We start from the raw sequence: 27,175 nt of genomic DNA, 5'->3' as shown, positions 1-27,175 counted from the left end.
ATCTGGAAGCCACACTGCGGTGCGTAGCAGCCAAGAATCTATCTATCTATCTATCTATCTATCTATCTATCTATCTATCTATCTATCTATCTATCTATCTATCTATCTATTTGATAGACAGAAATAATACTGTTATTACTGACTGCTACTATTATTACATCCACTGTCACGGTTGCTGTGACTGCATGTCGGTTTCTCTCTCTGTCTCTCTGTCTCTCTCTCTCTCTCTCTGACCGCATTTCTGTCTGTCCTACTCTCTCTGTCTTGCTCTCCCTCTCTGACTCAACTGGTCAAGGCAGATGGCCACCCACCCAGAGCCTGGTTCTGCCTGAGGTTTCTGCCTGTTAAAAGGAAGTTTTTCCTCGCCACTGTCACCAAGTGCTTGCTCATGGGGGAATTGTTGGGTCTCTGTAGATAAAAGAGCTCGGCCTCTACCAGCTCTGTATGGAAAGTGTCCTGAGACTACTTCTGTTGTGATTTGGCGCTATACAAATAAAATTGAATTGAATAATAATAAGAGATAGTGATGTATATATTCTACACTGTGGGCTCTATTTTTGATTCCGCTGCCGGCGTGGCACAGGGTGCGCAGTGGTATTTTCATGCAGCGCAGGCACACAGTGCACTTGGTATTTTGGTAAACCGAGGCGCACAGAGGTGCGCCAGGATGGGCATTACGGTGCAGTAGGGGGAGGTGTCGGCATAATCAGCTGGCGGATTTGGATTTTCGTTCTATTTCAGTCCACGCCGGCGGCGTAAAAGTGCGCTGAAAGCTCGCCACCTCAGACCTGGTCAACTCTGGGCAAGTGGATTTCCGTAAACCGGTGGAGTCATGCGCTCACATCACCAATACCTCACAGGCAGGTTTCCACAGTGTCTGGCATTTCACTGCAATCAATATGTTAGGACCTGGCAGTGTGTCTCTCCCTTTTGTGTCATTTTCCCCTGTTTTCCCCAGTGTGTTTTGTCTGTTTGTCTCCCCCTGTCTGTCCAGGACCGTGCAGTAAGGCTGCACCTGCCAGTCAAGCTCCACCTGCCTGCCTCCTCTCACACCTGCAGATCATCAGCTCATCAGCAGCTGCATTTAACCCAGGCTTTTCCCTCCAGTACTCGTCAGATCGCCTGCTTACCTCCGTGGTAGTCTGTCTTTCCTCTGTCAGTAGACTTTTCTTCTGTGTGCGTCCGGTCCATTCTGACCTGTGTTTTTGTCTGCCCTCTTCCAGGAGCCTTTTGCCCTGTGGATAAGCCCTCAGCCCAGCCTAGCCTCGGTCGTGAGAGGAGTTGGAGCTTCCAGCAGAGTGTTTGTTTGCTCTCGCCTTTAGTTTTTTCCCATTTTTGTGGACACCTTTAGTTGCTCTGTGCAGAGTGTTTGTTTGCTCTCGCCTTTAGTTTTTCCCGTTTTGGAGGACACCTTTAGTTGGACGTTGCAGAGTGTTTTTGTGCTCTCGCTTTTCGTTTACCCGTTTTTGTGGACACCTTTTGTTAATAAACCTTCTGTTGAATTTACCTGCCTTAGTTTTGAATTCTCTCAAGCCATCCCTGAGAGTTCACCTTCCTCTGGTCTTGGTGTGTGTACTCACATAACACAATACTTATCAACAGCCATGATTCAATGCAACTATCTGAGTCAGCACATACAGTCAGACCTAAATTTATATATTTTGATCAGTATCTCATCTGACCACATCGCAAGCGCATTTGGAACACGTAATGGTCACTCACCCTGACCGAATGTACACAACTAATCAATTAACGTCACTGTGCCAACCAGAAACATGGCATCCTACAGAGCATATATACTGCATCTATCTCAGAGCACTTGAGAGACAGAGAGAGACAGACATATGGAAAAAACGTAAGTGATCATCGTTGTCCGCTATTACCCACGTCATTTCATTCCAAATACAAATGTAATCATAGTAATGCTTAACATTATATAGAAAGATGGAGTACATCATTGTTTTGAGGAGGAGGAGGAGGAGGAGGAGGAGGAGGAGGCCGAGGATTTATCATCTAAGGACCTCATATTTAGACATGAGTGACGTCAGTCTCCTCCTGGGAGAAGTTTGGGCGTCGGACAGTTTCCTGCGCGAGCTCAGTCATCCTCGAAACTTGCCATGCGCCTCGCCAGCAGCGTCTTTAAAGGTGAGGCGAGGAGCTGGTGTGATTGGTGAAGATTTGACTCGACTGTGTCAAACCCACTCCACGCCTTCTCCCCTCCCTCCTTCCCAGTTGCACCGCTGGGTGGGACTGAGATAAGAAGGGGGAGTAGATGCGCCGGCAGCGCAGTGCACAAAAATACCAAAGTGTGCGACGCCACGCCCCATCGGCGAAGCGGACCTGAATTTGCACTGCACCTGCGCCACGCCGGCACATAATTAAAAATAGAGCCCTGTATGTGTAGATGTATGTGTAGTTTTTTTCTGTGGACTAGGAACTGATTAGTCTGATCCTGAACCCTGGAGGGTTCAGCTGTGAGCCAGAACCAGAGAGCTGAATGGATGTGGATGGACTGGACACGGTGTGACCAGCCGTCGGTTCCGCCTCAGCACACTTCAAACCATCGATTCACTCTATTCACTCAGATACAGATAAGACACAACACGCTATAAAGACTTACCCGGGTAGTCATAGGAGCAGTGTGCACACACAAGTTAAAGGGAACTCTGATCTCCTTTTCTCCAAAGAGAATTTCACAAGGAACTGAACTCTGCTTTTACTCAAAAGAAGGGACACTTTTATTTGCACTTTTTTTGTTGTTTACTATTTTGAAAGGGTTTTGTTGTTGTATTCTATCTCTATACACTGTGCTGGAATTGTTAAATATTTGTTGTGAGGCAATAAAATTTGTCACTGTTCAAGTTTACATCCACTATCTCCTAAGTGAGTTATCCAAGTAATTAAAGGTATCCAGCTTTCCGAGCTTAAGGTGAATGTTACTGTCATTAGCATTGATGTTATCATTGAGACTAAGACTAAGGGTGCTACATGTGCAAAGATAATTGTAACAACCTAGTAATACTAACATCTGCCAATAATACATGGTTTAGTGTGTCATGTGTGTTTTACAAGTTTGGACCATATCATACACAGTGCAGTATTCTGAGGATGTTGTATTTCTTAATTTCCAATTTCTAAGGTACGTATTTCAGGACAAAACTGATTAGTGAGTCTTGATTTAAAGGAAGAACATTCATTTCTAATAAGGGTCTTGCCTTCGTAATGTCTTAGACTTTTTGGGGGAAAAAAAGTGCATTAAATATTTTGAATTTCAATTCTGAATCAGTTCAAAATTTAGATGTAGACTGCCTTTTAGATGATGGTTGAATCAATACTGTTTCACTACATTGTTTCAATACATAATCAGATGAAATGCAGCTGCAGACTGGTTTTGTAGATGATGACTGAATAAATATTGATTCAGTGTCGGTTATGGTTGGAAATCCAATGTTTATTCAACGTCAACCATAACCAGGAAAGCAATGTCTGGAGAAATTGTGAGAATGCTGGATGTTGAAAATGCAATCCTAAACTGCACGACCGGATATAAAAGTTTAATAATAGCAATAATGTATGAAAGATGTAGCATATCTTAAGGTTTAAATAAAGTTTCGGACTCAAGGTATAAATAAGCAGACAATGATTGAAGAGTATGAATTGGAATGGAGGAGGAAACGGTGTAAACTTGGAGATGGGAGCTAAACTGCATAGCTATCTTAACTTTGTAGACGTAACTGATGGCATGTAAGGAGTTGGAAAAGCAGAAATCAGTTTAGATAGATTAGATTAGATTCAACTTCATTGTCATTGTCATTGTCAGAGTGCAGCATCTAGCATCTAACCAGAAGTGCAAATAGTTATAATATCCAAAAAAGAAAAAAATAGATATTAATAATACATGTAAGTAGTGCAAGTGGCATTCAATTCAGTTCAATTTTACTTGCATAACACCAAATCACAAGTTGTCTCAGGACACTTCCGATATAGAGCTGGTACAGGCCGAGCTCATTTATCTACAGAGCCCCAACAATTCAACAATTCCCTCGTGAGCAAGCACTTGGCGACAGTGGCGAGGAAAAACTTCCTTTTAACAAGCAGAAACCTTAGACAGAACCAGGCTCTGGGTGGCTATCTGCCTCAACCGGATGGGTGAGAGAGATAGAAATGCAATCACAGTAACAGTAACAGTGACAGTGGATGTAATGATAAGGTAAAAACATATATGAGGTATAAACAGTTGAGGTAGGTGCAGGTAGTGCAATTAATTTCTTTGAAATTTCTATGAAACCATAAAAACATGTGCAACACGGTATGTAAACAGCTGACAAGTGCAATAGATAGTCGCCGTGCAGTAAAAGTAAATAGTATAAGTGAACAGATGAGGTATACAGTCCATATAAAATATAAAGTGATAATAGCAATGGAAAGTTGCATGAATCCCATAATGTCTGAAAGATCTGCAACATTTTGAGGTTTTAATGGAGTTTCCATCTGAAAGTATAAATGAGCAGATAGACTTGAAAAATTCCGGCTGTACCCAATATGAAATTTTTGAAGTCTAACTTCATTACCATTGCATCAACGCCCCCACTTTTTGATGCACAACAAGTATTTCTAAATACAGCTCAGTCAATGGGTACCTTCAGCAAATTTTTAAATGATATACCAGGATCCAGTGGCGCAATTTGTATTTGTCAGCTGACACTCTTACTCTTAAACCAAAGAAATGGTTTGACACACAATACGCTTATACGCTTTCTTGCCAAAAGTTAAATAAGTTGATTAATACTATTATCATGTCTGTGGAGTAAATAATAAGATTAAGTTTATGTTATGACAGTGGAGCCAAAGGCAGAGATAACCCAGTTGCAAAAATTTGAATAAAACTACAATATTTAACTAACCTTCCCAGTACAACCAGGGAAAGTAATATCATCTGGAGAACGTTAAGGGTAAACATGTTAGAGCATGCTTGCTGTAATATTTAACTGCCCTTCCCAGAACGTTCAGGGAACCTGAAAATGGCCAAGATGTGTAACTTGGCTAGAGACTACAACAATCTGGCAAATGAGAACTAGGTGTTTATCCTGTGGCTGGTGATTTATGGATTAGTTGCAGTTGTGGTGGCTGATTGGCAGCTCAGCATTCAACACAGTCATTCCCTCCAAACTGGTCAACAAACTCAGTGACCTCAGCATCAGCACCTCCATCTGCAACTGGACCCTAGACTTCAAGACCAACAGACCCTAGTCTGTTAGGATAAGCAACCCCACCTCCGCCACCCTGACCCTGAACACCAGCGTCCCATAGGGCTGTGTGCTGAGCCCTCTCCTCTACTCCCTCTTCACCCACGACTGTGTGCCAGTGCATGGCTCCAACTCATCATCAAGTTTGCAGACAACACCACGGTGATAGGCCTGATTGACAACAATGAGGATTCAACCAACAGGGATGAGGTTCAGCAGTTGGCAATATGGTGCACCAACAACAACCTGACCCTCAACACCAAGACAACCAAGGAGCTCATTGTGGACCACAGGAAAAGAGAAAGTTGCAGTCACACCCCCATTCACATCAACGGGGCTGAGGTTGACAAGTTTCCAGCTTCAAGTTCCTGGGCATCTACATTTCTGAGGACCTCTCCTGGACCCTCAACTCCTCCACCTTGATAAGACTACTTCTACTAGGAGACTGAAGAAAGTTAACCTGGCTCCCCAAATCCTAGTTCACTTCTACCGCTGCACCATCGAGAGCATCCTGACCAATTGCTTCTCAGGATGGTACGGCAGCTGCTGTCAGGTCCTAGTCTGTGTCTAGTCTGTGTCACTTCCTCTTTTATTTTGTAAGGGTTTTCAGTTCCTGTTTTGTGTTGTCTTGTTAGGTGTCGACTTCCCCATGATTGTTCATTGTCTACACCTGTGTCTAATTGTTCCACCCCTCGGGTGTATGTAGCAGAACCGGCCTTTAACTGACCCCTTCTTTCCCTCCTTTTCTGGTGATACTCAAGGGAAATGGAGGTGTAAACCCGCCAACCGATTGAATTATAGACCATCTGGTTTACCTATAATGCAATCTGGTTTCGAAGAGAGACAGGAAGTCTGGTTCAGTAAACTACTTTACTCACACACTGAAGAAAGAAAGCCAAAAGGTCAACGCCTATCTCTAAATCAGGATGTCCCACTCTATGCTAATTACTTCCCCAATAGCCCGAGGACTCCATGCAACAAGGCTGCCTGAAGAGACAAATGGCAGGCCTCTGAGGAATCCGCGAACATCAGCAAATGCTGATGGTCGTAAACCGGACATCCCTTGAAGCAACTAGTGACTCACGTTTGTGTGTTTTCCTCAACACTCCAAGATAACCAGATTTTATGTCAAACTTAACTTTTCATGTTTTCAACTTACAGGACTCGGGGTACGCATAATATTGATGTTTTTCCCGTATCTCTGACCCGAAGTATGACCAAGTTGTGATTTTAACGGTTTTATAAAAGTTGTATGAATTGTCACCACAAACTATACCGCCATCCAGAGTTTCCTAACCGTCAGATTGAATATGCTTGACTTGGCACATTTATCGATAAGTAACCATAATCGTGATAATCATTTTGACAAAGATAATCTGCCTCTCTTTATTCCTACCTTTATTTTTGTATTAGTTATTCATTGAGTTATTATACCTGTTGGGATAAAACTGTACCATGATTATCATTTAATGTTTTCACCCAACCATAGAAAGTATCTAATGCCTGCTGTAAACAATATTGGAATGCCATTGAAAATTGGTCATTGAAATTATATGTGATTGACCATAGTGAGAAGCAGATGAGCCCCTCGTATGATTCTTTGATTAGTTCAGCTCCATGAGGCGAGATTACACCGCGCGTCACAAAGAGTCTCACGTGATTCGATGGCCTGCCTTTCGACACGCCCCGGAGCGACCTTTAAAAACTGCGTGTAGTGCGCGTTTCAGTAGTAGATTTGTAGTAGATTTTTGGTTTAGTTTTTGTTTCTTTGTTCCGTCTTAGTAGATTTTTAGTTTTGTTAGTTGGTTTTTAGTTCTGTTCCTTTGTTTCTTTTCACGTCTAGTTACTCTCAGCTGAGTTCTTTTCTTTGTTTTTGTCTTAAGTTTAGCACAGTCGTTTTGCTCCTTAAGTTTTCGTCTTCGAGCTACTCCAAGCCATTCCGGGTAGCGTAAATAATCTTCAGAAGACGTATTCTTATAATTTGCCGTAAACTTCAAAGTTAACTTCCTCTTTAGCCCAATGTTTTGTTTTGTTTTCATTAGTAAATTTAGGCAAGTAATACTAATTTTGTAGCCTTCTTCGACCGGCCATCGAAGAGACTCTTAATTTGTACTATCAGTCTAAAATAATCCGTCATGGACTCAACCGAACCAAACCCTGCGGCCAGCTGTTGATCCTTGGTCCGGTTCACAACCATCCGGAGCAGTCCATCATCTGTAACCGACCACCGAACCAGTTCCAGAGACGCCCCGTTCCACACCAGTTTGTCATCTTGGAGGTCTGGGCCTTCCACTAGACCACCAAGCAGATCGAGCCGCGGACGAACATCTGGAACGTCTTCGAGCCAGTTCGGAGCAGAGCACAATGGGACGCCAGCAACCAAGTAGGCACGCTAAGCGGGTTTGAATAAGAGTTGGTCCGTGAGGTTAAGATTAGGTCAATTCGTCCAAATTCTCTCCATTAATCGTCTTTCCCTCAACTCTGCGTTCGCGTCCCCATTATTCCTTTTAGACTGCCTCTCACTATCGCCAATTTATTTACCCTTGTGTTGCCATAAGTTTCTTGTGTGTTCTGTCATATCACCTCCCATCTTCTGTCTTATTGTTCATGGTACATTACCCATTATCCACAATTCGGCTTAATAAATGATATTTTGATTTAAGTCCTGGTTAGACGGTGTCCTTTTGAACTGAATATTTACGATCCCTGTATCCAGAATTTACACTTCAGATTATCAGACTGGTTTACTGTTAGTTCATTCGTTAGTATTTATCAGCGTTATAGCAGTTAATTTCTGCAGTCCTTCTTAGCTGAGGAAGGTGGTGCCCCGACACTTTATCAACGAATGCAACATCAAATTAAGGTAGTACACACTACATGTATATATACCTGCCCTTCCCAGTGTGTCTTTGTCAGATTGTCTGTGTCCTCATGTCTGTAGCTTTCTGGCGTTCCTTGTGTTTTGATCTCCTCGTGTATTGACTTTTTTTGTCTCTTGTTGCCTTTTGCCCAGCGTCCTTGTGCCTTTTCCTTCCATATGGTTTTCCTGGTTTTGAACTCTAGCCTGGTTTTGTGACTCCTGGGGGGTATTCCAGGTAGGAGGTTCAACAAACTCTGAGTTTATCTCTGAACTCTGAGTTGACTTACTCTGAGATGGGAAACTGAGTATCCGGTTCCAGAACAGCTGATCTGAGTTAGTTCAATCAACTCTGAGTATATTAATCGAGTTGCGCACGTGCACAACCACTATAAAAAGCCATCATCAATAGAGCTCCGATACCACGAGTCACCATGACAACTGAGAAAAAAAAAAAAGATGACATTATTTTACCCCAATGGAGTTGGAGGTCTTATTGCAGGCCTATGCGGAGTATGAGCACATATTTCGGCGTAAATATATCACCGCTGCAGCAGCGAAGGAGAGAGAAATGGCATGGGAGAAAACTGCTACCCGAGACAACGCCTAAGTTTGAATGTACTATTCCATTGACTTAACATTTAACCGTACTTAAGAAGAATAAAATCTGATTTTCATATAGGTGCAATCCAACAGCGGAGAAAGAAGCAGCGAAAAATTAAATATAAAAACATCATTCAAAAAGGTAAGGCATATTTTCTAGGCTATGATTGTACCTCACTTTGATTTTAATTTTATTTTTTAATTGACTTAGGCTATTAAACTAAGTAAATGTTAATTCAGTGGTGACTTCAAGTAGTAATTTAAACTCCTAACAACATGTTGTTTTAACATGTCATCTCACTTAATACCCCACTTAGTAGATTAACACTTGATACAATGTTTACACATTTTTATTTTATACGTATTGAGGTCATTTAAAATGTGACGATGTGTCCATGAACACTCAATAAAATACTAATTTAAAAAAAGATTAACATTTGAGTTCTGCTCAGCCAACAGAGATAAGGCAGAGGCATAAAAAATGGGTGAAGGGCCACATTCACCACCAAAGTATTCTGAAACAGTATCTTTTCCTTCATCACAGGAGGAGGATGATGATGATGATGATGAAACACTGTGTGCTGCCACAGGGAGTGATCCAGAGAGGCCTACTGAAATGTGTCTTAATATTATGTATAGCTATTGGCAGTCTGAATCTAAGGCCAGCCCTCTTGTGGACGATTCTTCCATTTTTACCCAAGGTAGCTTCGGATGTGATGAGAACCACTGACAGGCGGCTCTAAGCTGGGCTGCCCAAAAGTACCATAATAGGTTTGGTACCCTTAGGCCTCCTCTGTCAAATGGTAGGTATAGTAGTGTGAGTCGAAGTCTTGGGCGCCTATTCTTCTAAATGATCTTAATAAGAGTTGTTTTCATATCTTGGAAGAATTTAGGAGGAGGTGGGAGTGGGATTGACTGAAATAGATAGAGGAATTTGGGAAGGACATTCATCTTGAAAACACTTTTAACACTTTTAAGTCCAATCTCAGACAAGGGGAGTGAGATCCATCTATTCAGAGATTCCTTCACTTTTGAAATAACTGGGTCGGAATTGGCAGAAATTAATGAGTTTAGACTGTGAGTAATAAAGATAACAAGAAATCTGAATCCTTCAGGTGCGTTCATAAATGGGTGCTGGACCACAGGATGGAGTCTTTCCCACTCATTGAGGAAGAGAACAGAGGATTTGTTTTTGTTAACTCTGTATCCTGAGAACTTCCCAAACCTGTTGATCACATCAGCAAGGGCTGAGAAGGACTGCTCCAAGTTCGTCAGAAAAAGTAATATATCATCTGCGAATAAAGCTATGCGATGCTCTACATCTGCAATTTGAATTCCTTTAATAACAGGATGGTAATAAGATGGCAAAGGGTTCTAGTGCTAAAACAAAAAGCAAGGGGGACAAGGGGCACCCCTGACGGGTCCCACGATAAAGATTGAATGGTTTGGAGATAATATTATTAGTCATAATCTCTGCACATGGTCCTAAGTATAAGAGTCTGACCCACTGCCTAAAGTAAACACCGAACCCAAAGCGCGAAAGTACTTCAAATAGATATGGCCATTCAATTCTGTCAAACTCTTTTTCAGCGTCTAGTGACACAATACATGAATCTTGTGCCTCTTTTTTTTTCATGAATTAAATTCAAGAATCTTCTAATATTATAATATGCCTGGCGGTTGTTAATGAATCCATTTTAATCAATATTTATTAGAGATGGGAGGCATTTCTCTAACCTTAGAGATAGGCCTATAGGATTCACATTTAGAAGGAGGTTTGTCAGGTTTTAACATCAAAGTAATAAGTGCATTTCTCAGTGAGGGGGCAGAATGCCATTGTGAAAAGATTCTTCATACATATCCTTCAATGGACCAATCAATTTATTATTAAATAATTTATAAATATCAATTGGGAGTCCATCAGGGCAATTATCCTCTAATTCGGATAATTCTGATTTATATAGAATCTAATAGTATGCAGCAAAAGTATTTATCGTCAAAGGATCAACAGTTATATCACCATTTGGAGTTTGGATACTATTAATGGCTCTTTCTGTATCTAACTTTTTTATTTGCCAAGACAATAGCTTTCCATTTTTTTCCCCTTGTTCATAAAATGTTTGTTTTAATCTTATTAAGCAATTTTCTGCTTTAGCAGCAAAAAGTGCATTATATTTGGCTCTGAGGGTAGCTAATTCCTGTGTATGAGAATTTGTCTTGTCTACCTCCCTCTCAAGTTGTTTAATTAACTTAAACTAAGGTTAGCATTTCCAATTTGTTTTATTAGTAATTGAACTGGTGTAACTAATTATTTGACCACAAATATAAGCTGTAAATGCCCCCCATCTCACAGAGGCTGAAGTCTCATCCTTATTAATGTCAAAAAAGTAGTCTATGTGTATTCCCACAAATTTCAGAAAACTGGCATCATTTAACCATTTAGGGTGGAGCCACCAACTCCGAACACCCCGCACAAGTTTTTGGTCGTTATATAACTGGGCCATGATCTGAGATTACAACGGAGTCATATATGCAATCTGTTATTCTCGGAAAAAGGTCATTAGACACCAAAAAATAATCAATCCTTGAATGGCCTTTGGATACATTCGCACAACAAGAATATTCTTTGTTAGGAAACAGTCTTCTCCAGGGGTCACATAAATTTAGCTCTTCTATAAAATACTGCAGTGTTTTCCTACTCTGTATATGAGTTGTGTCAGTGCCAGAAGAGCGATCAAGGTGAGGAGATATTGTGCAGTTGAAATCTCCACCAATTAGTAGTTTCCCTGGCAGTGAGGCTAATAACAAGAATAGATTTTCAAAGAATTTGGGACAGTCAACATTGGGTCCATATAGGTTAACCATTGTAATATTTTCATTAAAGAGTAAACCTTGCAAAATCAGATATCTTCCAGTAGGGTCTGATAATGTGTTCATAACTTGAAAAGGGAGCGACTTATGGATTAATGTAATAACACCCCTAGCGTTAGTAGAGAATGAAGTGGAGTTAACTCGGCCCGGCCATCGTCTCCTTACCTGTAACAGATCATTTGACATTAAATGAGATTCTTGTAAAATTAGAATTGTTGATTTAAGATGTTTCAGCCTTGTCATAATCTGCTTCAATTTAGATAGTTTCCCTAAGCCCCTCACATTCCAAGTAGTTATCTTTATACTTGAGTTACGATTCACCGCTTATCAGTAATATTTTATAATGAGTATTGCACCATGTGTCTTCTAAACACAAAGTCAAAAAGCGTGTGGAATAATTGAAGTGAGAACAGAAAGAAACATGGCAGCACTATGACATTACATTGAGCTTCAATGAAAGATGAGAAAATCCCTCCCCTGCTGTCATCTAGAACTTGACAGCATTCCCTACTAAACCAATCAGTTGGAAACACAACAGGCTGGTCTGATCCTACGAAGAGGAGCAGAGTAACGACCCTCAAACACATGTCCATCATCAGCCGCCCCAGCCAAACGGCATAAAGAAAACAAGAAAAAACAAAAAACTACTTAATAATAATACTTAATAATACTTAAAGAAAGAACCGAAAGCCTTTAACAGAAGCAACTTCCTCAATATGACACATATTATTTCCATAGCTCTTAGGTAGGGGAAGAAAAAAAATTAAATTAAATATTTCCACTATTATCTTCGTCTTCGGTAGTTATGATCAGTATGATGTTATTCCCTACAGAGATAATTAAAGAAATAGAGAGGAAGTTCGTGTATTCCATTCATTATCCTCACCTCCGGGAGCTATACTGGTGCCTGAGACCCCTGCTGGCCGACGGAGAGATTTTTGGCGGACGCCGCAACATCCTCTGGGTTCTCAAAAATCTGGGATCGACCTGCGTGTGTAACCCGGAGCCACGCGGGGTGTAGGAATCCGTACTGGACATTCAGGGCTTTAAGCTGCTGCTTCACTACATCGAAACGCTTCCTTTTGATGTGTGTCTCCCTGGCAACATCCTGGAAGAATTTCACCTCATGGTCTTTAAACATCACTTTCCCTTTGGCCCTGGCTGCCCATGTTACTCTTTCTTTATCTTTAAAGTTTAGGGAACACATTATTAGTGTTCTGGGAACATTGCGATCTTGGCACCCTAGCAGGCGGTGGGCTCGTTCGATGAAGACCGGGTAAGGAAAGGAGTCAGCCCCAAGTGCCTCAGGAAGCCATCTCTCCAGAAAGGCCGCAGCGTCGTGTCCCTCTGCTCCCTCGGGCAGGTTGATGAGGCGAAGGTTGTTGCGCCGACTGCGGTTCTCCTGGTCTTCAGTCTTGGCGGTGAAATAAGCTACCTGCTTCTGGAGCGCGGCGACTGATTTTTGCAAAGTAGCAACATTGTCCTCTCCAATACACAGCTCAGCCTCCGTGAATATTTTGGAAAACTCGCTGAAATCATGTTTAATACCTTGTATGGCTGTTAGGACCCCTGCAAAGTTTTCCGAGAACTGATCTCTCATGTCAGTTATAGTTTTCATAATCACGTTTTCCCCATTGGTTTCCATGCTGCTAGCTGCACTGCGCACTGTTAGCATGTCTGGAGGAGCAGCGCAAGTGGCTCCACATTGGTGGAATTAATAGGCTGGGTTGTCTCCTTTTTCTGTTTTCTGGTTCCCATTATGAGCACAGAAAATGTCACAAATCAAATGAGATATTTTCAAAAGCTATTTTTGAGTATTCAGGATATTGACTGCAGGATTAGCCGCTAGCTTACAAAGAGCGATCGGCGATGCGTGCATTCAGTTTGCTGCCACGTTGAGCCCCCCATCTCAGACAAACTTTGTAGGAAAGTTAAAATTACAGCTTTGCCATTTTACAAGCTAGAACCACCGGAAAAGCATTGATATCATACAGATTATGGGCTTAGTACCGTAAGAAAATCCAAAGTTAAATCAAACATAGAGATTCAGTTATCCTGGTGTATTAGAAAAAGACACACCGACATACAAACAGTTTGCTTCAGGAATGTCTAATTTACAACCCATCAGCATTATCTAATTTTGTAGGTTCCTCTGGGACCTGGCACCTTTCATTCAGACAGTTTTACTGTTCTTATCTCTCATGGTTTGGCTGACGTGCTGAGGTAAGCGTATCGTCTCACTTCCTGTTTCTGGTTGCTGCCTTACGAGTAGTGTGCGTTTGTCGCTCTTGTTCCTCTGAGTGTAATTTGCTCTGTGTTTTGTTACAACGGCCTTTTATCCACGCTCTAGAGTAACATTAGTTCTGCTCAAGCACCCATAAGTCTGTTTATTTAGCGACCGTCAATTTTATTTGTCTACGCGCTTGTCTGCTCTGCTAGCTATACCAACTTAGCCTAGCAGCTAGCGATGGCTTCTCTCTGTCCCTCTCCAGCTCTCTCCTGCTTGGTGTGTCACATGTTTAGCTACTCCTCTGCCTCCTTTAGTGATACTGGTACGTGTAATAAATGTAGTTTATTTGGTGAGTTGGAGGCGAGGCTTAGTGAATTGGAAGTGCGGCTCCGCACCATGGAAACAAAACCGATAGCTATAGTTAGCCAGGCCCCCGTAGTCGGTGCGGACCGACCAAGTGCAGCTCCGGCTAGCCGTCCCTCGACAGCTCCCGAGCAGCCGGGAAACCAGGGAGGCTGGGTGACTGTTCGAAGGAAGCATAGTCCCAAGCTGAAGCCCACAGGTCACCACCAACCGCTTCATGTTTCTAACAGGTTCTCCCCACTCGGCGACACACCCGCTGAGAAACCAACTCTGATTATTGGCAGCTCCATTTTGAGAAATGTGAAGTTAGCGACACCAGCGACCATAGTCAAATGCCTGCCGGGGGCCAGAGCGGGCGACGTCGAATCAAATTTGAAACTGCTGGCTAAGGATAAGCGTAAATACCGTAAGATTGTTATTCACGTCGGCGGTAATGACACCCGGTTACGCCAATTGGAGGTCACTAAAATTAATGTGGAATCGGTGTGTACATATGCTAAAACGATGTCGGACTCCGTAGTTTTCTCTGGACCCCTGCCAAATCTGACCAGTGATGACATGTTTAGCCGCATGTCATCGTTCAATCACTGGCTGTCGAGGTGGTGTCCAGCAAACGGTGTGGGTTTCATTGATAATTGGCAGACTTTCTGGGGAAGACCTGGTCTGATTAGGAGAGACGGCATCCATCCCACTTTGGAGGGAGCAGCTCTCATCTCTAGAAATCTGACCGATTTTATTTATGAACCTAACCCCTGACAACTCAGAGTTGAGACCGGGAGGCAGAGCTGCAGTCCTACACGCTTCTCTGCGCCTCCATTAGAGCAGTTACCCACCCAACACTCCATAGAGACTGTGTCTGCCCCCCGACCACGTAAACTAAGTAAACCAAAAGTACAGAGAAGAGGAGTTAAACATAAGAATCTAATTAAAATTAGAACAACCTCTGCAATAGTACAACAAGATAGGAGAATTAAATGTGGACTCCTTAACATCAGATCTCTGTCCTCTAAAGCTGTTCTAGTAAATGAGTTAATATCAGACCATAATGTTGATTTATTTTGTCTGACTGAAACCTGGCTGTGTCCTGAAGAGTATGTGAGCCTAAATGAAGCTACTCCTCCGAGCCATATTAATACCCACATTCCTCGAGGCAGCAGCAGAGGAGGTGGAGTTGCAGCCATTTTTGACTCAAGCCTTTTGATCAGCCCTAAACCTAAACTCGACTATAACTCATTTGAAAGCCTTGTTCTCACTCTTTCTCATGAGAAATGGAAAACAGTGCAGCCACTTTTATTTGTTGTAGTATACCGCTCTCCTGGTCCTTACTCCGAATTTATAGCTGAGTTGTCAGAGTTTCTATCAAGTTTAGTTCTTGAAGCAGATAAAGTAATTATTGTAGGTGACTTTAATGTACATGCCGACGTTGATAATGACAGCCTTAGCACTGCGTTTATCTCAGTATTAGACTCAGTTGGCTTCCGCCAGAATGTACATGAACCGACTCACTGTTTTAACCACACCCTCGACCTTGTTCTGACATATGGCATTGAAATCGAAGAATTAATAGTCTCCTCACAGAATCCTCTTTTATCAGACCATCATTTAATAACTTTCAAATTCATATTACCAGACTACCAGCCAGTAGGCAAAAATTCTTATACCAGACTCCTGTCTGATAGTGCTGTAGCTAAATTTAAGGATATGATCCCATCAGTATTTAATTCAATGCCATGTCTCAATACAACAGAGGAGTCTTATGCAAATGTTGGTCCCTCCCAGATTGACTTCCTGATTGATAGTGCTACAGGATCATTGCGTATGACACTTGACTCTGTTGCTCCCCTAAAAAAGAAGAAAATTAAACAGAGGAGGTTAGCTCCATGGTATACTCCTCAAACCCGCAAATTAAAGCAAACTTCACGGAAAATAGAAAGGAAATGGCGTTCTACCAATTTGGAAGAATTTCGGTCCGCCTGGCAAGACAGTCTTAAAATATACAGGAAAGCCCTCCGCAGTGCCAGGGCAGCCTATTACTCTGCACTAATAGAGGAAAATAAGAACAATCCCAGGTTTCTCTTCAGCACTGTAGCCAGGCTGACAGAGAGCCATAATTCTGTTGAACCATGTATTCCTTTAGCTCTGAACAGTAATGACTTCATGAGCTTCTTTAATGATAAAATTCTAACTATTAGAGACAGAATTCATCGACTCCTGCCGTTAACAGGTACTGTTTTGTCTTCAAACGCAGAAATCGTAGAAACTGTTACTCAGTCTGTCGCAGTTTTAGACTGTTTTACTCCTGTTGACCTTCACCAACTAATTTCAATAATTTCATCATCAAAATCATCTACCTGTATTTTAGATCCTATCCTGACTAAGCTGTTTAAAGAAGTATTACCTCTAATTGACTCTTCAGTTTTAGACATGATCAATCTCTCTTTATCAACAGGCTACGTACCACAGTCCTTTAAAGTAGCTGTGATAAAACCGCTACTGAAAAAGCCTACTCTTGATCCAGGGGTTTTAGCCAACTATAGACCGATATCCAACCTTCCCTTTCTCTCAAAAACTCTTGAGAAAGCAGTTGCCAATCAGCTGTGCGACTTTCTAAACAATAATAGTTTATTCGAGGATTTCCAGTCAGGATTTAGAGTGCATCATAGCACAGAGACAGCACTGGTTAAAGTTACAAATGACCTTCTAATTGCATCTGATAAAGGATTTGTCTCTGTACTAGTCTTATTGGATCTTAGTGCTGCATTTGACACCATTGACCATGGCATCCTATTGCAGACACTGGAACATTTCATTGGCATTAAGGGAACTGCGCTAAGCTGGTTTAAATCCTACCTGTCAGATCGCTCTCAGTTTGTACGCGTTAATGACGACTCCTCTGTGCTCACTAAAGTCAGCTATGGAGTTCCGCAGGGTTCTGTGCTTGGACCAATTCTATTCACCTTATATATGCTTCCTTTAGGTAAGATTATCAGGAAGCACTCAATAAATTTTCATTGCTATGCAGATGATACCCAGCTATATTTATCAATGAAACCAGAAGAAACCAGTCAGTTAACTAGACTACAAGCATGTCTTCATGACATAAAGACCTGGATGACCTGCAATTTTCTGATGCTAAACTCGGACAAAACTGAAGTTATAGTAGTCGGCCCTAAACATCTTAGAAAGTCACTTTCTGATGACATAGCAGCTATGGATGGCATTGCGCTGGCCTCCAGCACCACTGTAAAGAATCTGGGAGTCATCTTTGACCAAGACATGTCCTTTCACTCCCATGTAAAACAAATTTCAAGGACTGCCTTTTTTCACCTACGTAATATCGCAAAAATCAGGCATATTTTGTCTCAAAATGATGCAGAAAAACTAGTCCATGCATTCGTAACTTCCAGGCTGGATTATTGCAATTCTTTACTATCAGGCTGCCCAAATTCGTTGCTGAATATTCTCCAGTTGCTCCAGAACGCTGCAGCACGTGTTCTGACAAAAACCAGGAAGCGAGATCATATTTCTCCAATACTCGCCACTTTGCACTGGCTCCCTGTAAAGTTTAGAATAGAGTTTAAAATTCTCCTCCTTACTTACAAAGCCATAAATGGCCAGGCACCTTCTTATCTTAAAGAGCTCATAGTACCTTATTGCCCTACTCGAACACTGCGTTCCCAGAATGCAGGTCTACTTATGGTTCCTAAAGTCTCAAAAAGCAGAACAGGAGTCAGAGCATTTAGCTATCAAGCTCCTCTCCTGTGGAACCATCTTCCAGTCTTTGTCCGGGAGGCAGACACTGTCTCTACATTTAAGAGTAGGCTTAAAACTTTCCTTTTTGATAAAGCTTATAGTTAGGGCTGGCTCAGGCTTGTCTTGGACCAGCCCCTAGTTATGCTGCTATAGGATTAGACTGTCGGGGGACATCCAAAGATACAGCGAGCTCCTCTGTCCTTCTGTCCCTCTCCATCCGCACGCTCTCATGTCCTACCACGGCATGTTACTAACTTAGCTCCTTCCCCGGAGTCTCTGTGCTTTGTCGTCTTGCAGGTTCCCATGGACAGTGGCTGAATCTGGATTGTGGATTTCAGCTGCATCTCCTGCCTTGGCCCTGCCTGACATCCACTGCAACTGCTACTGCTGTTATTACATCCACTGTCACTGTTACTGTGACTGCATGTCTGTCTCTCTGTCTCTGTCTCTCTCTCTCTCTCTCTCTCTCTCTCTCTGACTGCATTTCTGTCTGTCTGTCTGTCTGTCTGTCTGTCTGTCTGTCTGTCTGTCTGTCTCACTCTCCCTCTCTTGCTCTTCCTCTCTCACCCAACCGGTCGAGGCAGATGGCCGCCCACCCAGAGTCTGGTTCTGCTCGAGGTTTCTGCCTGTTAAAAGGAAGTTTTTCCTCGCCACTGTCGCCAAGTGCTTGCTCATGGGGGAATTGTTGGTTTCTTTGTAGATAAAAGAGCTTGGTCTGTACCAGCTCTATATGGAAAGTGTCCTGAGACAACTTCTGTTGTGATTTGGCGCTATACAAATAAAATTGAATTGAATTGAATTGAATTCATTGGGCTATCAGGAAAGAATTAACATCTACATGAGAAAACATCGTGAGAAAAAGGCAACCTTTGATGATGAGGTGTCTGTGTCTCTTGCTCCCCCAAAGGAATGTGAGGAGATGTTCTACAACCAGACATCTTGTCTCTCTCCAAATTAACACCTTCCCTGTAAACAGTTCAAATGATCAATAGCTCTTGAAAGTTGGGACGTTTTACAACTCAATTTCTCCTGAAGGAATGCCAAAGAGGGGGAGAGAGGACCAATTACAAGTCAGTTCTGGTACAGAACCATAAGTAAGTCTGCAGTCTGGGAACACAGTGCTCTAGTGGGCTAATAGGGTACTATGAGCTTGTTAAGATATTATGGTGCTTGACCTCCAGGTTTACTGTGTCAGTTGTTCTCAGGTAATTTGATTTTAGGTTATTTTCAAATAGGTTTGAGATTATGCTTAATCACAGCACTAACTCAAATGGGTTGTGAGGTAGTGCTATTACCCATTATTATGGTCCTGTCTTGTAAAGAGGTCCTATGTTATCCCTCCTATTATGTTGCAGGTCAATTTGATACATTGCTGCTCTGAGTTGTCTAAAATATTGGTCACCCTCTCTTTTACTCCCTGAAATTCTTTGTTGTTTGAAATTGTCCCTGGAGTTCTTTTCCTCCATTAGCGTCATGAGGTGTTGTGAATGTCTGTACTGAATTATGATGTTTGTGGGTCAATTTCACCCTCATAGTTTTGTATAAATAAATAGGTGCACAAACACAAAATGAAAATCTGTCTTTGTTGTTAAGACTTGTTTTATTCTGTCGACAGGTTTTGATTGGCCTGTCAGGGTAAACATGAGCTGACCTATGCGTAACAATGCTGCAACTGATTTAGCCAAGACACATACTGAAATTGAGCTTCAAAAGCATGAAACTTGGACATGGGCAAGCTCAGTGACACTCACATAGATTAGGTGTTTCTGATATCTTATATCACCTGTCCGACATGGTTAAGACCTACTGTATGTGCCTCTTAATTGTTCCTGAGGCTATAACTAAAAGGCACAAAGAGGCAGCCTTTGTTAATTATGCTCCCAAACTCTAATCTGTTCAAATTAAATCTCAAAACACATTTTTTTAACATGGCTGTTTTATCTTGTCATATCCGGTTGTCTTAATTCTACTTTATTTTATTTTGTTTTTATTGTTTTATGACACATCATGTTTTTTATGTAAGCACTTTGTGTTGGATTTTATGCAGGAATTGTGCACTATAAATAAAGTTTATTATTATTATTATCATCATCATTATCATTATTTTCATTATTATCATTATTAATAGTATTATTATTATATTTGTACATTGCAAAATGCACAACTTGTACCATTTACAACTTTTCACCATCCATGCTAATACGTCAAACTAAAATGGTGAACATCTTTAACAGCATCAGAATGTTAGAATTGTGAGTATGTTAACAGCCTGATGTTTTATGTTAAGTATTTAGCTTAAAGCACCACTACAACTTCATGGGAGTTGTCAATGCACCTTGAAACTTAACCTCAAAGAATTTTGTTCATGTGGGATTGGAGAGGTTTAGTATTAGGTTTAGGTGTAGCTTAGCAGTAGCAGTGTGACACACTGGAGTTTTGAATTTCTAAATACTACATTAAATCAGATAATGAAATTGTTAATATGTTAAATATGCCTCTTTTTTTTTTACAAAAACATCCACACAAATGTGGAGTTACTTAACACAACATCCATGTTAATTTTTCTCGGCTTTATGTCAGGTATGTTCAGGTGTGCATGAGTTGCTGCATTGTGTTTCATTTTACACCAGGAAGTTGCATCCTATTTGAGTTGGCTGGCCAATAGTAGTGTCTGTGTGGAAAGGGTCATTGTCAGACCTGTGTTATCAGGGCAGGGCTGAGCACAGCTGGTGAATGTGAGGTGTTAATAGGAGTGGCCTTTAACCCTGCCCTTTAGTTCAAATATTGACCATGGTTCTATGACAGCACACAGTGATGGTGAGAAGGAGGCATGGTATGAAAGCTGGAAAGAGCAGGGAGTTAAGGACACCTCAGCACTAAACTGTTCCCACATCCTGGTTACAAGCCAACATCACAACATACAACATCTAAGACAATAATTTATTTAGTACATTGGGACATTTGCTTTGTTAAACACTTCACCAGAAGAATTTAATCTAGAAGAATCTAATACAAAAAACAATTTGAGCAAACAGCTTTATAGACAAATAAAGCAGAAATCAAATCAAACATCAAGACTGTAATATAAAACCATCATCATATAAAAGCAGGAAACATCAGAAATGTTCAAATAATTGAATATATTAATATGGCAGAAACAGTATTAACACAGGGTCCTCTTGATAGATTTCTTCTAGGATTTTTTAGTTACATGTCATAGTCTTCAGCAAATGCAATTGTTATCATGGTGATTGTGTGTTAACCCACAGGAACATTTTGGCATGTCCATTTAAGAATTTGAAAGGCAGCAGGGAAAACATTTGGTTGTACCTCCAGCTCAATACAATGCCATTGTCATGGAAAACACTTTTATGATGGTTTGCTGGTTTCATGTCTTGGCATTCACCTCCATCTCTTTTGAGTTTTTTGTAATGTGTGATAGAGTTTGTTATCTATAACATGTCTTAACATGAATTTTAGTTAATTATTACAGTTACAGTCCTCATATAGATACAGTACTGAAACCTTTCTTGAGCTGCACCCTTGACAACCCAAAAACTAAGTCTGGTGGTATTCTTTATTTTTCTTTTAGTCAACAAACGCCTTGGTCTGACCAAAACCCATAATGAATGTGTCCTACTAACAAGTACTGTTGTATGCTAACAAATACACACACACACACACACACACACACACACACACACACACACACACACACACACACACACACACACACACACACACACACACTGATATAGGTGTGTGTGTGTGTGTGTGTGTGTGTGTGTGTGTGTGTGTGTGTGTGTGTGTGTGTGTGTGTGTGTATCAGAACCAGATATATCTCCTCCCTGTGTGCCATAGAGCTCAATTGTTATCCAAAAACTACTAAAACGCATCAATGTACATCACTGTTACATTCACATTTGTGAAGTGTTTTTAAAAAGTTTTATCATCAGTAGGAACAAATGAGCTTGGAGCTGGGGGGCGTGGCCACAGAGGAACAGGTATTTAAATACAGGAGCAGGTAAGGCGGGAGGTACAGTAGATTCTGGAACTGTGGTCCACCTACATTCTCGCTTGGCCACTCAGGAACAGGTAAGATACAATGCCGGTCCTGATAAGTTACTGTACTCTTCACATGCTGCATTGTAATTGTTGAGATGTTGGGAAAGTAAATTTTACATAGGTCTTTCACTTTCAATTCAATCCACAAATGCAGTGCAACTACAGTCAAGTAATTGTCATTGCTGGAAATACTGCTAAATTACTCAATTAACTTCAAGTTCAGTCAAGTAGGACTTGAATTTGAAGCTGATGGTGTGATGGAAATGTAGACAAATGAAAAGGTAAGCTAAATTTGCCTGAAATGAGTATTAAAAACATTTTGGGGGGATAACAGAGAAAAGCAAGGACAAGAAGACTAATAATTATTTAGCTGATTAAAACTTCCTAAGACAACAAAGCACAATGGGAAATCCAAGTACATGCAACACATTTACATGTCTTCATTTGAGTTTCGACGCTGCACTGTATGGCACTGTCCTGAATCTCTGATCGTTACAGACACTTTAAAAAGACACGTTAAACCTCAGCTATTATTGTTTAATAGTCTGTGATTCTGAGTCTATACTATAATTTTGTAACTTTTAATGACTTTGACATAACTTGTGGGTGTAATTGCAAATCTTGAGTCCTAGCCATATAGTTAAGGTCCATACCACATAACCACAAGTCCACTGTTAGATTCCAGTCAGGGACCTGTGTTGCAAGTGATACCCTTCTCTGTCTTCAGTTGTTTCCTGTCCATCAGCAAAAAGCCAACAAATTTTGATAATGTTCTCTCTTTGATCACATTGTTTGAAGATTTGAAAAAGTTCAAGTGTTGTGATTCGTTTCCCCCCTCTCTTTACTGTTACTTACTTTACAGTAAACCTATAAAGATGATCAAAGTGACATTATTGGTACTCTTGGTCCTGGTGACTGTGTCCTCCACCTATGGAAAATACATCCCAAAGAGTGGCAAGAGGATTCCTCAGACTCTGTCTAGAGGTCTGTGAGCATCATCTGCACCTCTAAGGCTGAATAACTGAGAGTAAAGTATAGTGTGATAAATACTGAGATAAACCAGAATCTGTCATTTATCTTGAATGGAATCCATGTTTGTCCAGGTTGGGGTGATCAGCTGATCTGGGCTCAGACTTATGAGGAGGCTCTCTACTGGTCCAGGTCAAGGTAAGGAATTATTCTGATTGACACTGATGTTGGTTTAAATCTGACAGTAACATTCATTGAAGATGATTAAATGTAAATGAAGCTGATTTGCATTTTAGAAACAAGCCTCTGATGGCTATCTTTCATCTTGAGGACTGCCCACACAGCCAGGGTAAGTCTAATTTCTGGAAGAAAAACCTAGCTCCTACTGTTTAGTTACTGAGTTATTAAATTACTCATGCAGAGAAAGAATGTTCTATTGAATTAAGAGCCAAACCTGTTTGATGAGTCATTTGTTTACTTATGTGTGACGTCACTTCACATATCCTAGACTGAGTGGCAGAATTAAGTACCTGTTTCTCCTGCAGCACTGAAGAAGGTTATTTCTGAGGACAATGAAATCCAGAAAATTCTTGATGAGGACTTCATCATCCTCAATCTGGTGGTAAGTTACAGGACTTCTCCAGGCTAAACAAATTGTTTTTAAAGTGTGCTAGACTCAATGTGTATTCAAGTTTAATCCATTTTCAAACTATAAAGCCTTTATAAAATCTTGTCTCATACCAATGTACAGCTCTGACAGCTAATAGGTTCATTAAAGCCTCTGAAAATGTGGTTTCAAATATTACATATTTTGCTATAATATTGAATTTTCAGGACTAAAAATGTAGGATTGGCAAAAAGTTTCTTTGTTATTATTTACCAAGAGTTTAACAGTCAACATAAGCTAACAACCCTCAAACTGTTATGACATTGTCATTACAATGTTGCTAAACTGTGATTGGTGCACAGAACTTTGTGACATCACATTTTTCAAACTTACCTACTTAAAGCTAGTGAGAAGAGCTCAGACAAAAAACACAACATAGAAAAACCTCTGTCAAATAACAAACAAAACTGCTCTGCTTTTGGTGAAAAACTCTTTGTTCATGTTATTGACACATCATCATAGTAATCAGCTGATTTGGAGAATTGTTTTTTCAGGTCTTTAAAACACAAATGCTGTGAGATATATTTCAGATTCTGATATGTTTGATGATAAAGTGTTATTTTTTCCTCACTTACAGTATGAAACGACAGACAAACATCTTTCTCCTGATGGACAGTATGTTCCCAGAATCATTTTTGTCGGTAAGAGCTACAGCTTGTAGCTAGTTTCCTCTAAGCATGTTGATGCGTCCCTTTCATAGATTGACTTGATAAGACAAGACAAGATGACTCACCTACTACATCGCAGTATATTGTTTTATGGTATGCTACTGGTGTATGACATTTAATAATTCAATAAAGCTATGGTGTAAGTTGTAAGCTGCTTTGGCCAATCATAGTATCCAGTGGATAAAGTTGCATAAAATAGAAATACTCATATAAAGTACAGATATCTCAAATTTGCACTCAAATATCTATCTATCTATCTATCTATCTATCTATCTATCTATCTATCTATCTATCTATCTATCTATCTATCTATCTATCTATCTATCTTTTCCAAATAACATTGACATTGTTGCCAAGATTGCAATTCAAGTTTGCTAAACATAGAGCAGCTGTAGATGCACATGGCTCCTGCTCCAAGATGGTACCTGGATAAAATTTTAAGAAAATTTTACACACCTACCATCAATAATGTCTCCACAGACCCCTCAATGACAGTGAGGGCAGACATCAATGGTCGATACTCTAACCGCATGTATGCTTATGAACCAAGTGACCTCAAACTTTGTAAGTAATACATTGTTACACATCTGTTACACATCTATCGTCTGCCAGCAGTGTCTGTCTCTATGAAAATAAATGTAAATGTTTCTGCCTCTCCCTCAGTGATGACCAACATGAAGAAGGCTAAGAAGCTACTGAAGTCTGAGCTGTAAGCAAGAGGACTCGACTTTTGACACTCATCCAGAGTTTTTTGCCCCCACAGATACCAACAACATGCTGTCAGCACTGGAAAGTTTCTTCAATTCACCCTCACTTGAAATGCTTTCTCCCTGAGAATTCCCTTCCCGATTCTTACCTTTGTTTTGATTGCTGTACATCGAGAATGTCTTATGAATAAATATGGATCTGTTCATACAAACAAGATGGATAATATCCCTTTCTATTTGCCAACAGATTGTAGGGAAGTATAAAAGAATGCATGAATAATATGCATACAAAAAAATGGTACTCCAGTGGGAGACCACTCATGCTATTGCTGCTACTAGTAGCACAATACTAGCTGCTACTAGCTGCTAACCCTACTGGCAAGGTTTGGGGAGTGTTTCGAAAATGTACTTTAAAAAGAAAAAGACTGAAATATCTTATTTTCATAAGTAATCAGACGCTCAGTTATGACAACATCCTTCAATCAATGGTCCTTGAAATGCTTGTACAACTTGATTCCACAATTCACTGGACATAATTAAGAAAGGCACACACCTGTCTATATAAGGTCTCACAGTAATGGTTTATGTCAGTGAGAAGCACGCCATGAGGCCAGGAGAACTGTCTGTAGGCTACCAAACTAACATAAGAGTGACCTTCGGAAAAACTCTTTCAAAAAGCCTGGAGTGGCCCAGCCAGAGTGTGGACCTAAATCCAATCTGAAAATGGCGGTGCAGTGACACTCCCCATACAACGTGGTTGAGTTCAGCAATTCTGCCAGGAAGAATGGGAGAAATTTAAGAGGAAATGTGTCAAGCTCATAGGATCATTTCAAAGACTTGACTTGAGGCTGTCATTACTGCCAAAGGTACTTTTACCAAGTACTAAGAGAGTGGTGTAAATATTTATGAAAATTGGATATTTCAGCCGGGCTGCACGGTGGTGCAGCAGGTAGTGCGCGTGCCTCACAGCAAGAAGGTTGCCGGTTCGATCCCCGGGTCAGGCGGGGCCTTTCTGTGTGAAGTTTGCATGTTCTTCCCGTGCATGCGTGGGTTCTCTCCGGGTACTCCGGCTTCCTCCCACAGACCAAAAACATGCTCATTAGGTTAATTGATGACTCTAAATTGTCCGTAGGTGTGAGTGTGAGTGTGAATGGTTGTTTGTCCTTGAATGTGGCCCTGCAATCGGCTGGCGACCAGTTCAGGGTGTACCCCGCCTCTCGCCCATTGTAGCTGGGATAGGCTCCAGCCCCCCGCAACCCCGAAAGGGATAGGCGGTATAGATAATGGATGGATGGATGGATGGATATTTCAGCCTTTGATTTCCAATAAATGTACAAAACCCTGTTTTTGCTTGATCATTGTGGAATACTGTACATAGACTGATGAGAAAACAGCAGGACAAAATGAATTGGGGTGACTATGGTTCAGGAGGTAGGCCAGTCAGAGGGTCAGTGGTTTGATCACCAGCCATTGCAGTTTGCATGTCAAATTGAACTCAAATTGCACCTGATGCTGTACCATCGATGTGCGGCCATCAGGTTAGTGTTCCTGATGAGCAGACAGCACCTTGCATGGTGGCTTCTGCCATCAGTGTATGAATGTGTAGGTGTGTGTCGAATGCTGGCTCGTGTTAAATTAGCACTTTGAGTGGTCAATAAGTACTATAGAAATGAAGTCCACTTACCAGTTACTTTTATATATACCCTCGGTAAGGCCAGTAGGGCATATCAATCCAGGACATATACAAGGTTGCCAGTCATTTAGTTCGTTTGCCTGCCTAGCTCTGAGCTAATGTTTTGGAGGGTTGCAGATAATTAACATACAATACAGTTCCATAACAGCTGGGACACTGGAATTAAAAACAGAATGTAATTATTTGCAAAGGAAATATGTCTATCATCAATGGTTTTATGAGGTCTTTCCAAGCCCATGTAGTAATATCCATAATACATTAATGTGTTTTACAAAGTTATGAACATTGTGAATGACTTAGTCACTGGAAGATGCCCCTTTCATATCCAGTCAGAATACTGTCATCTCTTACCAGTTAACCTGTTTAGCTGTGGACTTTTCCAAACAGGTAGTTTTTTTGTTGTCCCTATCCCAGCTTGTTTAAAATATGTTGCTGGCATCACATTTAGAATTAGCATATTTACAAAAATCAATTGTTGATGAG

At 41.0% G+C, this 27,175-nt stretch overlaps 2 protein-coding genes across 2 annotated transcripts; both read left to right on the top strand.

Annotated features, from left to right (window-relative positions):
* Window positions 1–14,044: 14,044 nt before the first annotated feature.
* LOC139345629 (uncharacterized) lies at window positions 14,045–14,926 on the top strand. Its single transcript, XM_070984374.1, has one exon. The coding sequence runs from the start codon at window positions 14,045–14,047 to the stop codon at window positions 14,924–14,926; it is 882 nt and encodes a 293-aa protein (XP_070840475.1).
* Window positions 14,927–21,976: 7,050 nt separating this feature from the next.
* agr2 (anterior gradient 2) lies at window positions 21,977–25,073 on the top strand. Its single transcript, XM_070984922.1, has 8 exons — window positions 21,977–22,018; window positions 22,851–22,972; window positions 23,092–23,155; window positions 23,254–23,306; window positions 23,503–23,579; window positions 24,202–24,265; window positions 24,773–24,856; window positions 24,956–25,073. The coding sequence occupies exons 2-8, from the start codon at window positions 22,864–22,866 to the stop codon at window positions 25,003–25,005; spliced, it is 501 nt and encodes a 166-aa protein (XP_070841023.1). The 5' UTR covers window positions 21,977–22,018; window positions 22,851–22,863; the 3' UTR covers window positions 25,006–25,073.
* Window positions 25,074–27,175: the final 2,102 nt, after the last annotated feature.

Source organism: Chaetodon trifascialis, chromosome 17 (genome assembly GCF_039877785.1).
Source record: "Chaetodon trifascialis isolate fChaTrf1 chromosome 17, fChaTrf1.hap1, whole genome shotgun sequence".
NCBI lineage: Eukaryota > Metazoa > Chordata > Actinopteri > Chaetodontiformes > Chaetodontidae > Chaetodon > Chaetodon trifascialis.
Note: the sequence above shows the minus strand (reverse complement) of the source record. Positions and strands in the feature narration are given on the sequence as shown.

What these genes read in the sequence shown, in the direction of transcription:
- LOC139345629 (XM_070984374.1), top strand. Translation starts at nt 14,045, where the DNA reads ATGGCTTCTCTCTGTCCCTCTCCAGCTCTCTCCTGCTTGGTGTGTCAC.
- agr2 (XM_070984922.1), top strand. Translation starts at nt 22,864, where the DNA reads ATGATCAAAGTGACATTATTGGTACTCTTGGTCCTGGTGACTGTGTCC. An exon ending in TCCTCAGACTCTGTCTAGAG is followed by an intron (nt 22,973 to 23,091) that starts GTCTGTGAGCAT and finishes ATGTTTGTCCAG; the next exon opens with GTTGGGGTGATCAGCTGATC. An exon ending in ACCAAGTGACCTCAAACTTT is followed by an intron (nt 24,857 to 24,955) that starts GTAAGTAATACA and finishes CCTCTCCCTCAG; the next exon opens with TGATGACCAACATGAAGAAG.